The sequence below is a fragment of the Haliotis rubra genome, unplaced genomic scaffold (assembly GCF_003918875.1).
Source record: "Haliotis rubra isolate DU_JTF1 unplaced genomic scaffold, ASM391887v1 Scf342, whole genome shotgun sequence".
Taxonomy (NCBI): Eukaryota; Metazoa; Mollusca; class Gastropoda; order Lepetellida; family Haliotidae; genus Haliotis; species Haliotis rubra.
In genome coordinates, this window is record NW_025767016.1 from 810,462 (window position 1) to 824,232 (window position 13,771).

General features: G+C 43.5%; 1 protein-coding gene across 1 annotated transcript in view; it reads left to right on the forward strand.

Moving 5' to 3' along the window:
* LOC124284684 (transient receptor potential cation channel subfamily M member-like 2) overlaps nt 1–13,771 on the forward strand; it is a 72,825-nt gene that overhangs the window by 36,648 nt on the left and 22,406 nt on the right. The window contains 6 exon segments of the mRNA XM_046720785.1: nt 1,312–1,405; nt 3,696–3,824; nt 4,149–4,403; nt 4,589–4,763; nt 6,056–6,218; nt 7,141–7,331. Of these exon segments, the coding sequence (XP_046576741.1) occupies nt 1,312–1,405; nt 3,696–3,824; nt 4,149–4,403; nt 4,589–4,763; nt 6,056–6,218; nt 7,141–7,331 (1,007 nt within the window).

Genomic DNA, 13,771 nt, shown 5'->3' on the forward strand with positions numbered 1-13,771 from the left:
GTAGTGGTAGCCAAACGGTGAGTGGTAGCCAGCATTGAGTAGTGGTAGCCAGTGAGTGGTGGTAGCCATCATTGAGTAACCAGTAGTAGTAACCATCATGGGTGAGTAGCCAGTGGTGATAGTAGCCAGTAGTAGCCATAGTAGTAGCCATCAGTGAGTGGCCAGCCAGTGAGTAATGGTAGTAGCCATCAGTGAGTAGCCAGTAGTGGTAGTAGTAGCCATCAGTGAGTAGCCAGTGAGTAGCCATCTGAGTAGCCAGTGTGGTAGCCAGCCATCAGTGAGTAGCCAGTATAGTGGTAGCCATCATTGAGTAGCCAGTAGTAGTAGCCATCAGTGAGTAGCCAGTAGCCATCAGTGAGTAGCCAGTAGTGGTAGTAGCCATCAGTGAGTAGCCAGTAGTGGTAGTAGCCATCAGTGAGTAGCCAGTAGTAGTAGTAGCCATCAGTGAGTAGCTAGTAGTGGTAGCCAATAGTGGTAGCCAGCATTGAGTAGCCAGTAGTGGTGGCCATCAGTGAGTAGCCAGTACTGAGTAGCCAGCAGTAAGTAGCCAGTAGTAGTAGTAGGCATCAGTGAGTAGCTAGTAGTAGTAGTAGGCATCAGTGAGTAGCCAGTAGTAGTAGTAGGCATCAGTGAGTAGCCAGTAGTAGTAGTAGCCATCCGTGAGTAGCCAGTAGTAGTAGTAGCCATCAGTGAGTAGCCAGTAGTAGTAGCCATCAGTGAGTAGCTAGTAGTGGTAGCCAGCAGTGAGTAGCCAATAGTGGTAGCCAGCATTGAGTAGCCAGTAGTAGTAGTAGCCATCAGTGAGTAGCTAGTAGTGGTAGCCAGCAGTGAGTAGCCATTAGTAGCCAAGCTATAGCTCTGTCTGTTAAGTATATAACAACTTGTTGCAGCCTATTTTATGCCAAGCTATACCTCTGTCTGTTGAGCATATAACAACTTGTTGTAGCTTTGTTTATGCCAAGCTATATCTCTGTCTGTTGAGTATATAACAACTTGTTGTAGCTTTGTTTATGCCAAGCTATACCTCTGTCTGTTGAGCATATAACAACTTGTTGTAGCTTTGTTTATGCCAAGCTATACCTCTGTCTGTTGAGCATATAACAACTTGTTGTAGCTTTGTTTATGCCAAGCTATATCTCTGTCTGTTGAGTATATAACAACTTGTAGCTTTGTTTATGCCAAGCTATAGCTCTGTCTGTTGAGTATATAACAACTTTTCAGCCTTGTTTATGCCAAGCTATAGCTCTCTGTCTATTGAGTCCTAGCTCAATGTTCCATTTCTCAAATCATACGATGTATTACTCGTTTCAGTGAAGAACCCAAACACAGGGGAAGAAGGATCAACCCTTTCAGGAAGCTGTTTCTGTTCTACACAGCACCTGTCATCATCTTCAGCCTCAATGTGGTAAGTTGACAACAAGGGACGTGTTTACAGAACCATCATAGATTATAAATCATGCTGTAAAATATACACCCACATGTGTTGAGATGCCATGATTGTTTTTGAAGAAGGTTTTGTTGATTTGAAAATGAATTCATTAACAAGGCTGATGATGTACTTCAGTGGGTAAAGCAAAGGTGCAGTTTGGATGTGAATACTGATGGAACGTCACCCAATATCAACAGTGTTTGACCCACAATTTTGATGAGATTCTATTTCATACCTGTTGTTCTTGACCAACACAATGTTGTTCCAGTCCTATCTGTTGTTTCTGACCTACACAAAGTTGTTCCAGTCCTATCTGTCGTTCCTGACCTATACAATGTTGTTTCAGTCCCATCTGTTGTTCCTTAACTATGCTATGTTGTTTCAGCCCTTTGTCATTCCTGACCTATACAATGTTGTTTCAGTCCCATCTGTTGTTCCTTAACTATGCTATGTTGTTTCAGCCCTTTGTCATTCCTGACCTATACAATGTTGTTTCAGTCCTATCTGTTGTTCCTTAACTATGCTATGTTGTTTCAGTCCTATCTGTCATTCCTGACCTATACAATGTTGTTTCAGTCCCATCTGTTGTTCCTTAAAGGTCACATGCAACCAAAAAATCAAACATAATTAAAACACAATTATCACTTATTCATGACATATAATATACATTGCTGGTTATGAAAAAACATATAAACAAAATTATTAGCGTACAATCGCAAATCAAAAGTGCAATATTGTGTACTTGGGTTTACTTCCCAAGAAACGAAGCAGCCGGGATACCGAACCCAGTCAGAGCGGGTGGGTGTGCACTCAAGTGTAACGGCTGGTTCATTTGCAGATGCCCTCACGGCTCATTGTGTGTGTATATATAGAGATGTTGGGTTTTGTAAATACATGCTCATTTTTTGTGTATAACATTTGCAATCAACAGACATCATAACATGTCATGTGTTCAAGTATCACACCTGCCTGTCTGTGTAATTACATAATGTGACAGAGACCGAACTCGGGCCATAAATCAATGCATTTTGTTTATGGTGTATAGCCTGATTGGTGTTAAGTTCAAATTGCATGTGGTCAGTGATCGCAGTTGTGTATTGAATATTGTCATTAGCAGACAGGCAGGCAGACACACAGGTGTCATTTAAACAAGACATTGAGTTTTGTCTGTGACAACGACATATCTATATCACAGTTAGAAATTCTGTCAACGCTAAATATTGACATTGCTTTTAAGTATCGAACTGAGAAAGTGACACGGTAAGAAGAACGTGTGGTGAAATAGACAAATGAAATTATATAAACAGTTTATATACTGTCATAACATATAAAAAGTTCGCGCCTGTGAGATATCAACAAAACATTAGGAAAATAGCTCACACCAAAGCCTTCACCGAGTATTCACCGGACAGCCCGCTTCCAAGTTGCGCGAACCTATTTCACTGGGCATGTGCTATGAGCGCATCCCAGCTGTTGAAACCAGTTTTCCCCCGAAAAGTCTGGGGAAAATTAGTGAATCGTTTGAACTCCGATTTCGCGCGTTTTTTTTCATCGCGTTATTTTTCAACTTTATAAGTTGAATTTGCATTTTGATGATTTGTTTCGTAAGTCCATAAGGTATCAGAATCTGCAAAGTTGTGTTTTATGTTGCATGTGACCTTTAACTATGCAATGTTGTTTCAGTCCTATCTGTCGTTCCTGACCTATACAATGTTGTTTCAGTCCTATCTGTTGTTCCTGACCTACGCAATGTTGTTCCAGTCCTATTTGTCGTTCCTGACCTATGCAATGTTGTTCCAGGTGTCCTATCTGTTGTTTCTGATCTATACAATGTTGTTTCAGTACTATCTGTTGTTCCTGACCTGCACAATGTTGTTTCCAGTCCTATCTGTTGTTTCTGACCTAGACAATGTTGTTCCAGTCCTATCTGTCATTCCTGACCTAGACAATGTTGTTCCAGATGTCCTATCTGTTGTTCCTTACCTATACAGTGTTGTTCCAGTTCTATCTGTTGTTCCTGACCTAGACAATGTTGTTCCAGTCCTATTTGTCATTCCTGACCTATGCAATGTTGTTCCAGGTGTCCTATATGTTGTTTCTGACCTACACAATGTTGTTCCAGGTGTCCTATCTGTTGTTCCTTACCTATACAGTGTTGTTCCAGGTGTCCTATCTGTTGTTCCAGATGTCCTATCTGTTGTTCCTTACCTATAGAGTGTTGTTCCAGTCCTATCTCTTGTTTCTGACTTTGTACAATGTTTTTCAGGTGTCCTATCTGGTGTTCCTGGCAATCTACAGCTACATCCTACTCATCAGTTTTAACAAAGCCTTCTCGGTTTTGGAAGGAGTTCTCATATTCTGGGTATTCACCATCATGGTGGAAGAGTGCCGGCAGGTAAGTTAAGTACAACTTTCAGGGTTGGGATAGGGGTAGGAGGATGTTCTTGAGTTGCACACCCTTATTTGCCTCCCAAGATGGAGGTTCATAGTTACAGTGAATTAGTGTTGTTTGATGTTACTGTCAGCATTATTCCAAATTCAGCATGTATTGCTGAAGACCAATTCTAACCTGGATCTCCACGGGTCAAGTGGAATAAGAACTTAAATATAAACTGGTTGGCCATAGATGATTGCATTGATCAAAAGGAAATTGCACTGTTTTATTCTGAGCTCTACTGTCTTCAGTAGTTGTCCTGTCATGAGACTGCTTGTGCTGCAGATTGTTGCCAACAACGCTACGTCCATCAAGTCCAAGCTGTACAGCTACTTCACCGACTCATGGAACATCTTGGACATCATCACCATCGTCCTCTTCACCACCGGCATGATCCTGCGCTTCATCCCCAATGATGAGTGCTTTAATGCAGCTCGGGTTGTCCTCAGCATCAACCTCATTTCCTTCTTCTTCCGCATCCTGCACATCTTCTCTGTGAACAAACAACTGGGGCCCAAACTTGTCATGATCAGGAGAATGGTAGGTGCCAGTGAGAGGCTCACTGAGGGATTTGCTGCTGCCTATGTACTGAGTCAGTCTGCAACAACTTGACATTAACAATGGCATTGAGTCTTCCCTTCTGATCAATCACAGATGACAGTATTTGTCAAGAAACTGTTTTCATCTACATCCTGCCAATATCGATTCCATGTTGTCCATTCCAGATTGATGACCTGATGTCATTTGTTGTGATCTTGATGGTGTTCATTGTGTCGTATGCCATAGCATCAGAGGCCATCTTGTACCCTAACCAGGAGTTGACGTGGGAACTTATGTACCGTCTGCCCCGGAAAGCATACTGGACCATCTACGGAGAGCTATTCCTGGAGGAAATTGAAGGTACTTGTCAGTATATTGGAGAGGGAATGGTGTTTAACAGATATTGTCTGGACTGCAGTGATGCAAACTCCTATCTGTGGATATCCATTTTAATCATCTGCTTTATCTGCTGTAAAGTCTGGTCTACAAGCCATTGGTCATTTTCTCCAAATTCTTGGGGCCCAACACTTCTTGATGTAAGAAGCCACTTAATTGGTGTGGGTGGTCAGACCCTGTGACATGGCATCCTGACGATGATGTTTTCAGTCACTGGGGTTGATTGACAGTGGGGCAAGCTGACAAGGGGTTGATTGACAGTGGGGCAATCTTACAAGGGGTTTATTGACAGTGGGGCAAGCTGACAAGGGATTGATTGACAGTGGGGCAAGCTGACAAGGGGTTGATTGACAGTGGGGCAAGCTTACAAAAGGATGATTGACCGTGGGGCAAGCTGACAAGGGGTTGATAGTGGGGCAAGCTTACAAGGGGTTGATTGACAGTGGGGCAAGCTTACAAGGGGTTGATTGACAGTGGGGCAAGCTTACAAGGGGTTGATTGACAGTGGGGCAAGCTGACAAGGGGTTGACCGTGGGGCAAGCTGACAAGGGGTTGACAGTGGGGCAAGCTTACAAGGGGCTGATTGTCAGTGGGGCAAGCAGACAAAGGGTTGACAGTGGTGCAAACTAACAAGGGGTTGACAGTGGGGCAAGCTGACAAGGGGTTGATTGACAGTGGGGCAAGCTGACAAGGGATTGACAGTGGGGCAAGCTGACAAGGGGTTGATTGACCGTGGGGCAAGCAGACAAGGGGGTTGATTGACAGTGGGGCAAGCTTACAAAAGGTTGATAGTGGGCCAAGCTGACAAGGGACTGATTGACAGTGGGGCAAGCAGACAAGGGGCTGATTTACAGTGGGGCAAGCTTACAAAGGGCTGATTGACAGTGGGGCAAGCTGACAAGGGGATTGACAGTGGGGCAAGCTTACAAGGGGTTTATTGACAGTGGGGCAAGCTTACAAAGGGTTGATAGTGGGGCAAGCTGACAAGGTTCGATTGACAGTGGGGCAAGCAGACAAGGGCTGATTGACAGTGGGCAAGCTTACAAAAGGTTGACAGTGGGCCAAACTACCAAGGTTGACACAAAGGGCTGATTGACAGTGGGGCAAGCTGACAAGGGGTTGACAGTGGGACAAGCTGACAGTGGGGCAAGCAGACAAGGGTACACAGGGGGGCAGACTGACAAGGGGTTGACAGTGGGGCAAGCTGACAAGGGGTTGACAGTTGAAAATGTTTAAAACTAATTGTTGTATCACAGGGACAGCTGAGCCAGCTTGTAGTGATGACCCAGCCCTTTACTTGAATGATCAGGCTGATCGATGCCCAACCAACCAGGGCAAGTTCCTGGTGCCAATTTTGATGGGTATCTACATCCTCCTGACCAACGTCCTCCTCCTCAACCTCCTCATCGCCATGTTCAGGTAGAAAGACATCTTACACTGAACATCAACAGGACAATTATTAATGTTACAAATAATATTTCACCTTTGCATCAGAATGTTATGGTCTAATTTGTTCACATGATCTTGCTAATATATATTGTGTTATAAGTTACAGCAATATCACAAAGGTCATGTGTGGTTTTATGTGTCAAGCTTTAGGTTTCTATACCATGAGCAAGAGATGACAAGTAAAAGACCTAAAGTGGGATGAATAACAACACAGAATCCCTTCATCATACTGCTACAACAATCTCATCTTACTGACACATTTTCACCTGCCTTGAGAAAGAATTAGAACAAGTGCAAATTGATAGAAAGCAGCTCAGAAACTTATTTACCTCCAAGCTGTGGTACATATTCTTGGTACACAATTTGTTATACACTTCTGAAGTGATTTACTCTCTGAATATCGATATATATTACGGTACACATAAAAGATATATAGAAGGCAAACATCATTAGTGCAATATAAATTGTGATTGTTTCTCTTTCAGAGGATGTTTAGAAATGCAAATGGTTCAGGCTAAATACTGAGACTTTCGAACTTTCAGTTTTTAGGAGCAAGTCGTTGTTGATCTGCAGTGGTGTTGCTGGTTCGTTGTTCATATGAAATGTTGTATGGAAGTGTAGGGCTCCAAGTTTCATGTATTTTGGGTGATTTATTAGCTGTTTTAAAGTTGCACCGTGGAAGCTGCTGGAGGTACATTCAGGATCAGGTGATTCAGGTGCTGCTATATTTCAGCGATAGTTCATCGTTTGACTTGGTGGTGCTATGTTTCAGCAATAATTCATCAATCGACTTTAGTGCTGCTGTTTTTCAGCCATGTTTCAACATTTGACCCAGGTGCTGCTATGTTTCAGCCATGTTTCAACATTTGACCTAGGTGCTGCTATGTTTCAGCTATGTGTTTGAGATGATGCAGCAGAATACTGATAGCATCTGGAAGTTCAGTCGGCTGCAGGTTGTCATGGAATACTGTCTTCGACCCAACCTTCCACCACCATTTATCATTATCAGTCACCTCATTCTCCTCTGTCGCTGGTTCAAGCACTGCAGCTGTTCCAAACTTGGCACAGAAAGTTCAGGGTTTTGTAAGTTGCATGTTGTGCATGTGCATGTGCATGTACTCTCTTCCTCCACCTCTATGGGCTTGAGCATTATTCTCCCCCTGCAGCTGCAACTGCTGCTGCTGTATCCCCTGCTTGTCATGTGTCACTAACATTCGAAGGTTTTAGCACTAAGACAAGAGTAACGCTTCTACTTTTCCTTAGACGTACACTATTTGATACAAATTGGTCCAAATTGGTCCTAACTTGCTTCTGCTTCTGCTGTGGAACTTGAGGTAACCTGAGCGTGACTTTAGTGTTTCATTTCAGGGGATCAGTTTGTTTTGCCTGCTGTGAAATGCATGTCTATTCTTGTTCACTTACCTGTAGAAGTTTTAGCCTGCACTTCACATACCTGGCTTCTGCAACCTGTCTGTTTCTTTCTACAATGACTTTGAGTGCTTAGAATATCCCTGTTTTATAACCCACTACAATAATCTTGTGAGGCTTATCAGGCTTATCAGGCTTGTGAATAACCCTCTACAATCACATTCACATAGTCTAACTTGGATATCCCTGTGTATAATCAACTATGTGTAGCTAGTCTGGCTTCTATATCCTTGTAAGTAACCCTCTGCAATCACCTTGTTTGGTTTGAATATCCCTGTGTTTATCCCCTATATTCAGCTTTACTGCCTTGAATATGCCAGTGTCTAGCCACTAAATTTACCTGGACTGCCTTGAATATACCTGTGTCTAGCCCTTATATTCAGCTGGACTGCCTTGAATATACCTGTGTCTAGCCCCCTATATTCAGCTAGACTGCCTTGAATATGCTTGTGTCTAGCCACTAAATTTACCTATACTGCCTTGAATATGCTTGTGTCTAGCCCCCTATATTCAGCTATACTGCCTTGAATATGCTTGTGTCTAGCCAACTATATTCAGGTAGACTGCCTTGAATATGCCTGTGTCTAGCCGCCTATATTCAGGTAGACTGCCTTAAATATGCCATTGTCTAGCCCCCTATATTCAGCTAGACTGCCTTGAATATGCCAGTGTCTAGCCACCTATATTGAGCTAGACTGCCTTGAATATGCTTGTGTCTAGCCACCTATATTCAGGTAGACTGCCTTGAATATGCCTGTGTCTAGCCCCCTATATTGAGCTAGACTGACTTGGATATCTCAGTGTAATACCCATTATGTTTATCTAGACTGCCTTGAATATGCCTGTGTCAAGCCCCCTATATTGAGCTAGACTGACTTTGATATCTCAATGTAATACCCATTATGTTTACCTAGACTGCCTTGAATATGCTTGTGTCTAGCCCCCTATATTCAGCTAGACTGCCTTGAATATGCCATTGTCTAGCCCCCTTTATTCAGCTAGACTGCCTTGAATGTGCCAGTGTCTAGCCACCTATATTCAGCTAGACTGCCTTGAATATTCCTGTGTCTAGCCCACTATATTCAGGTAGACTGCCTTGATTATGCCAGTGTCTAGCCACTAAATTTACCTAGACTGCTATGAATATGCTTGTGTCTAGCCAACTATATTCAGGTACACTGCCTTGAATATGCCTGTGTCTAGCCCCCTATATTCAGCTAGACTGCCTTGAATATGCCATTGTCTAGCCACCTATATTCAGCTAGACTGCTTTGATTATGCCAGTGTCTAGCCACTAAATTTACCTTGACTGCCTTGAATATGCTTGTGTCTAGCCCCCTATATTCAGGTACACTGCCTTGAATATGCCTGTGTCTAGCCCCCTATATTCAGATAGACTGCCTTGAATATGCCAGTGTCTAGCCACCTATATTGAGGTAGACTGCCTTGAATATGCCATTGTCTAGCCCCCTTTATTCAGCTAGACTGCCTTGAATGTGCCAGTGTCTAGCCACCTATATTCAGCTAGACTGCCTTGAATATTCCTGTGTCTGGCCCCCTATATTCAGATAGACTGCCTTGATTATGCCAGTGTCTAGCCACTAAATTTACCTAGACTGCTATGAATATGTTTGTGTCTAGCCAACTATATTCAGGTACAATGCCTTGAATATGCCTGTGTCTAGCCCTCTATATTCAGATAGACTGCCTTGATTATGCCAGTGTCTAGCCACTAAATTTACCTAGACTGCCTTGAATATGCTTGTGTCTAGCCCCCTATATTCAGCTAGACTGCCTTGAATATGCTTGTGTCTAGCCCCCTATATTCAGGTAGACTGCCTTGAATATGCCTGTGTCTAGCCCCCTATATTCAGCTAGACTGCCTTGAATATGCCATTGTCTAGCCACCTATATTCAGGTAGACTGCCTTGAATATGCCTGTGTCTAGCCCCCTATATTCAGCTAGACTGCCTTGAATATGCTTGTGTCTAGCCACCTATATTCAGATAGACTGCCTTGAATATGCTTGTGTCTAGCCCCCTATATTCAATTAGACTGCCTTGAATATGCCTGTGTCTAGCCACCTATATTCAGCTAGACTGACTTGGATATCTCAGTGTAATACCCATTACCGTATATGACCGTCTATAAGCCGAATTTTGAGGACCAAAAAAAGCAGTCTGTAGAAGGGGGTCGTCTTATCCATGGGTTACGCTTTCGTCAAATGTTTTCCAGGGGTAAGAAAACAACATCGTATCACTTCGCGTGAACAAACAACAGAAGACGACTTTGTCAGTAGAGACGTCAAATTTGCAATTAAACATCACTAGACAAGATTATTTACCTTTTAAGTTATAAGTTGTTTTTGCTGGGCATTGTATTATTTGCAGGGATTAAGATTACCGTGCGTATTTGTCTCGTACACAAAGCCGATATAGCAATCAGCTGTGCACACGTTTCCCGGCAAACATGCACAATAATATAATGTGACGAATTCTGACGCAGTCATCATTAAAGTATAATACAGAATACCATTATTTAACCCAAAGAAATATATCCTAGCATTGTGTAATTTTAGTTACAGTTTTTGCTCTATAAATTAATTAAGATTACCGTGTGTGTTTGAGCCGGAAATAGCAATCAGCTGTGCACACGTTTCCCGGCGAACAAGTTCAAACATACACAATAATATAACGGGATGAATTCTGACGCAGTCGTCAGTAAAATATAATACAGAATACTATTAATTAACCCAAAGAAATATATCCTAGCATTGTGTAATTTTATTTACAGTTTTTATGTAAAATATATAAAATCAACACTAAGGTTATACGGACCCTCATGAACGTGGTAAGCACATGGAATGGGGTAGGAAGCCATTTAAATTCACACATTTTTACCGATGTTACTGTAAACTAGCAGTCAATGGAAAACGAGGCGGTAATCAGTTCGTGATTGTTGAATGGGGTAAAATAAGCAAGCCAGTTTGTTGCTACAATAAATATGATATTTAGAGAAGCAAAATATATTATGCATTTTCTGTCAACTACACTTCGTTTCGATCCGTGAGTAGACACAATATATATGACAGTAAAATCTTTGAATAATGTGTCTGTGTTTGCCGCGATTAGGACCCCATCGTGGGGGATCGACTTATGCACGAAACATACCATTTTGACACTGATTTTAAGGGTCAAGTTTGGGGGTCGTCTTATCCATGGGGTCGTCTTATGGACGGTCATATACGGTATGTTTACCTACACTCCCTTGAATATGCCTGTGTCTAGCCACCTATATTCAGGTAGACTGCCTTGAATATGCCAGTGTCTAGCCCCCTATATTCAGATAGACTGCCTTGAATATGCCTGTGTCTAGCCACCTATATATTTAGGTAGACAGCCTTGAATATGCCAGTGTCTAGCCCCCTATATTCAGATAGACTGCCTTGAATATGCCTGTGTCTGGCCACCTATATTGAGCTAGACTGACTTGGATATCTCAGTGTAATACCCATTATGTTTACCTAGACTCCCTTGAATATGCCTGTGTCTAGCCACCTATATTCAGGTAGACTGCCTTGGATGCCAGTGTATTTACAAATCTGTCTGCAATATCCCTGTGTATAACCTCCAACACGGACATGGTTTGGCTTGAATATCCCAGTGTCTAGCCCACTATGTTTACATATATCTGTCTGCAATATCCCTGTGTATAACCTCCAACACCGACATGGTTTGGCTTGAATATCCCAGTGTCTAGCCCACTATATTTACATATATCTGTCTGCAATATCCCTGTGTATAACCTCCAACACCGACATGGTTTGGCTTGAATATCCAAGTGATTAATCCAATGCGTTGACATGATGTGCCTGGAATGCCCGGTGTATACTTCACTGCCATTCTTTGTCAGGCTTGAATAACCCATGACAATTTCTTTGTCAGCCTTGAATAACCCTCGACAATTTCTTTGTTTGCCTGGAATAACCTAACCCCATTTTCTGAGGTCTAGTATTGTGCATGCTGTGGCTGACTTAACAAAGTTTGGTTCCAACTCACACCGTTTAACTCTACATTCTAAAGTTGACTCTTTCAGACTAGACACATTAATCCTGAACTTGATGACAGTCTTCATTCAGCAGCAGTGCACGTCAAATCAACTGTCAGATCGCTTCTCACCTTGTCTTCTAGCACACACATGCACGCACGCACACACGCAGAGACTTTTCTGGTCCAAACTCACACACACACAGAGTCTTCTGGTCTACATACAGACACCCTGTAATCTTTGTCTCTTTTTCCCCCCACCCCACCCCCCAAACACACAGAGAGTCTTCTGGTCCACATACACACACCCCCTGTCTTCTGGCGCACGCAGCGTCACACACACACACACACACACACACACACACACACACACACACACACACACACACACACACACACACACACACACACACACACACACACACACTTATAGTCATCACACACATACACACACCCTATCTTCTGGTCAAAACACACACACACACACACACACACAGTCTTCTGGTTCACACACACACTGTCTTCAAGTCCACACACACATACATACACGCCCTGTCTTCTAGTCCACACACACACATACATACACGCCCTGTCTTCTAGTCCACACACACACATACATACACACCTTGTCTTCTAGTCCACACACACACAAACCCTGTCTTCTAGTCCACACACACATACACACACACCCTGTCTTCTAGTCCACACGGGGCAGTGGGGTAGCCTAGTGATTAAAGCGTTTGCTCGTCATGCCGAAGGCCCAGGTTCGATTCCCCACATGGGTACAATGTGTGAAGCCCATTTCAGGTGTTGTCCCCCGCCGTGATATTGCTGGAATATTGCTAAAAAGCCGCGGAAAAACCATACTCACTCACTCACTCTAGTCCACACACACACACACACACCCTGTCTTTTGGTCCTCACACACACACCTTGTATCCTAGTCCGCGCATGCAGGCACACACACACACACACTCTCTCTTCTAGTCCTCACACACACACCCTGACTTATAAACCACACACACATGAGCCGTGAAGGTCCAGGTTAGAATGAACCTTCAGTAACCCATGCTTGTCATAAGAGGCAACCAACGGGATTGGGTGGTCAGGCTCGCTGGCTTGGTTGTCATCGGTTCCCAATTGCGCAGATCGATGCTCATGCTGTTGATCACTGGATTGTCTGGTCCAGACTCAATTATTTACAGACCACCGCCATATAGCTGGAATATTGCTGAGTGCGGCGTAAATCTAAACTCACTCCACACACACCTTGTCTTTTGGTCCTCTCTCATTCACTCACTCACTCACACACACACACCGGGGTAGAATAGGTCTTCAGCAACCCATGTGCTTGTCATAAAAAGGCGACTATCTTGTCGTAAGAGGCGACTAACGGGATCGGGTGGTCAGTTTCGCTGACTTGGTTGACACATGTCATCGGTTCCCAATTGCGCAGATCGATGCTCATGCTGTTGATCACTGGATTGTCTGGTCCAGGCTCGATTATTTACAGACCGCCGCCATATAGCTGGAATATTGCTGAGTGCGGCGTAAAACTAAACTCACTCACTCACTCACACACACACACACACACACACAAATAATCTTTTGGTCCCCCCACCACACACTGTCTTCTAGTCCACACACACAGTCTTCTAGTCCACACACCCTGTCTTCTAGTCCACACACACACACACACACACACACACACACACACACACACACACACACACACACACACACACAGAGACCCTGTCTTCTAGTCCACCGCATACACACACCCTTTCTTCTAGTCCACACATACTCACACCCTGTCTTCTAGTCAACACACCCACCCTGTCTTTTAGTCCCCTCACACACACACACACACACACACACACACACACACACACACACACACACACACACACACACACACACACACACACACACAGACCCTGTCTTCTAGTCCACACGCATACACACACCCTTTCTTCTAGTCCACACATACTCACACCCTGTCTTCTAGTCAACACACCCACCCTGTCTTTTAGTCCCCTCACACACACG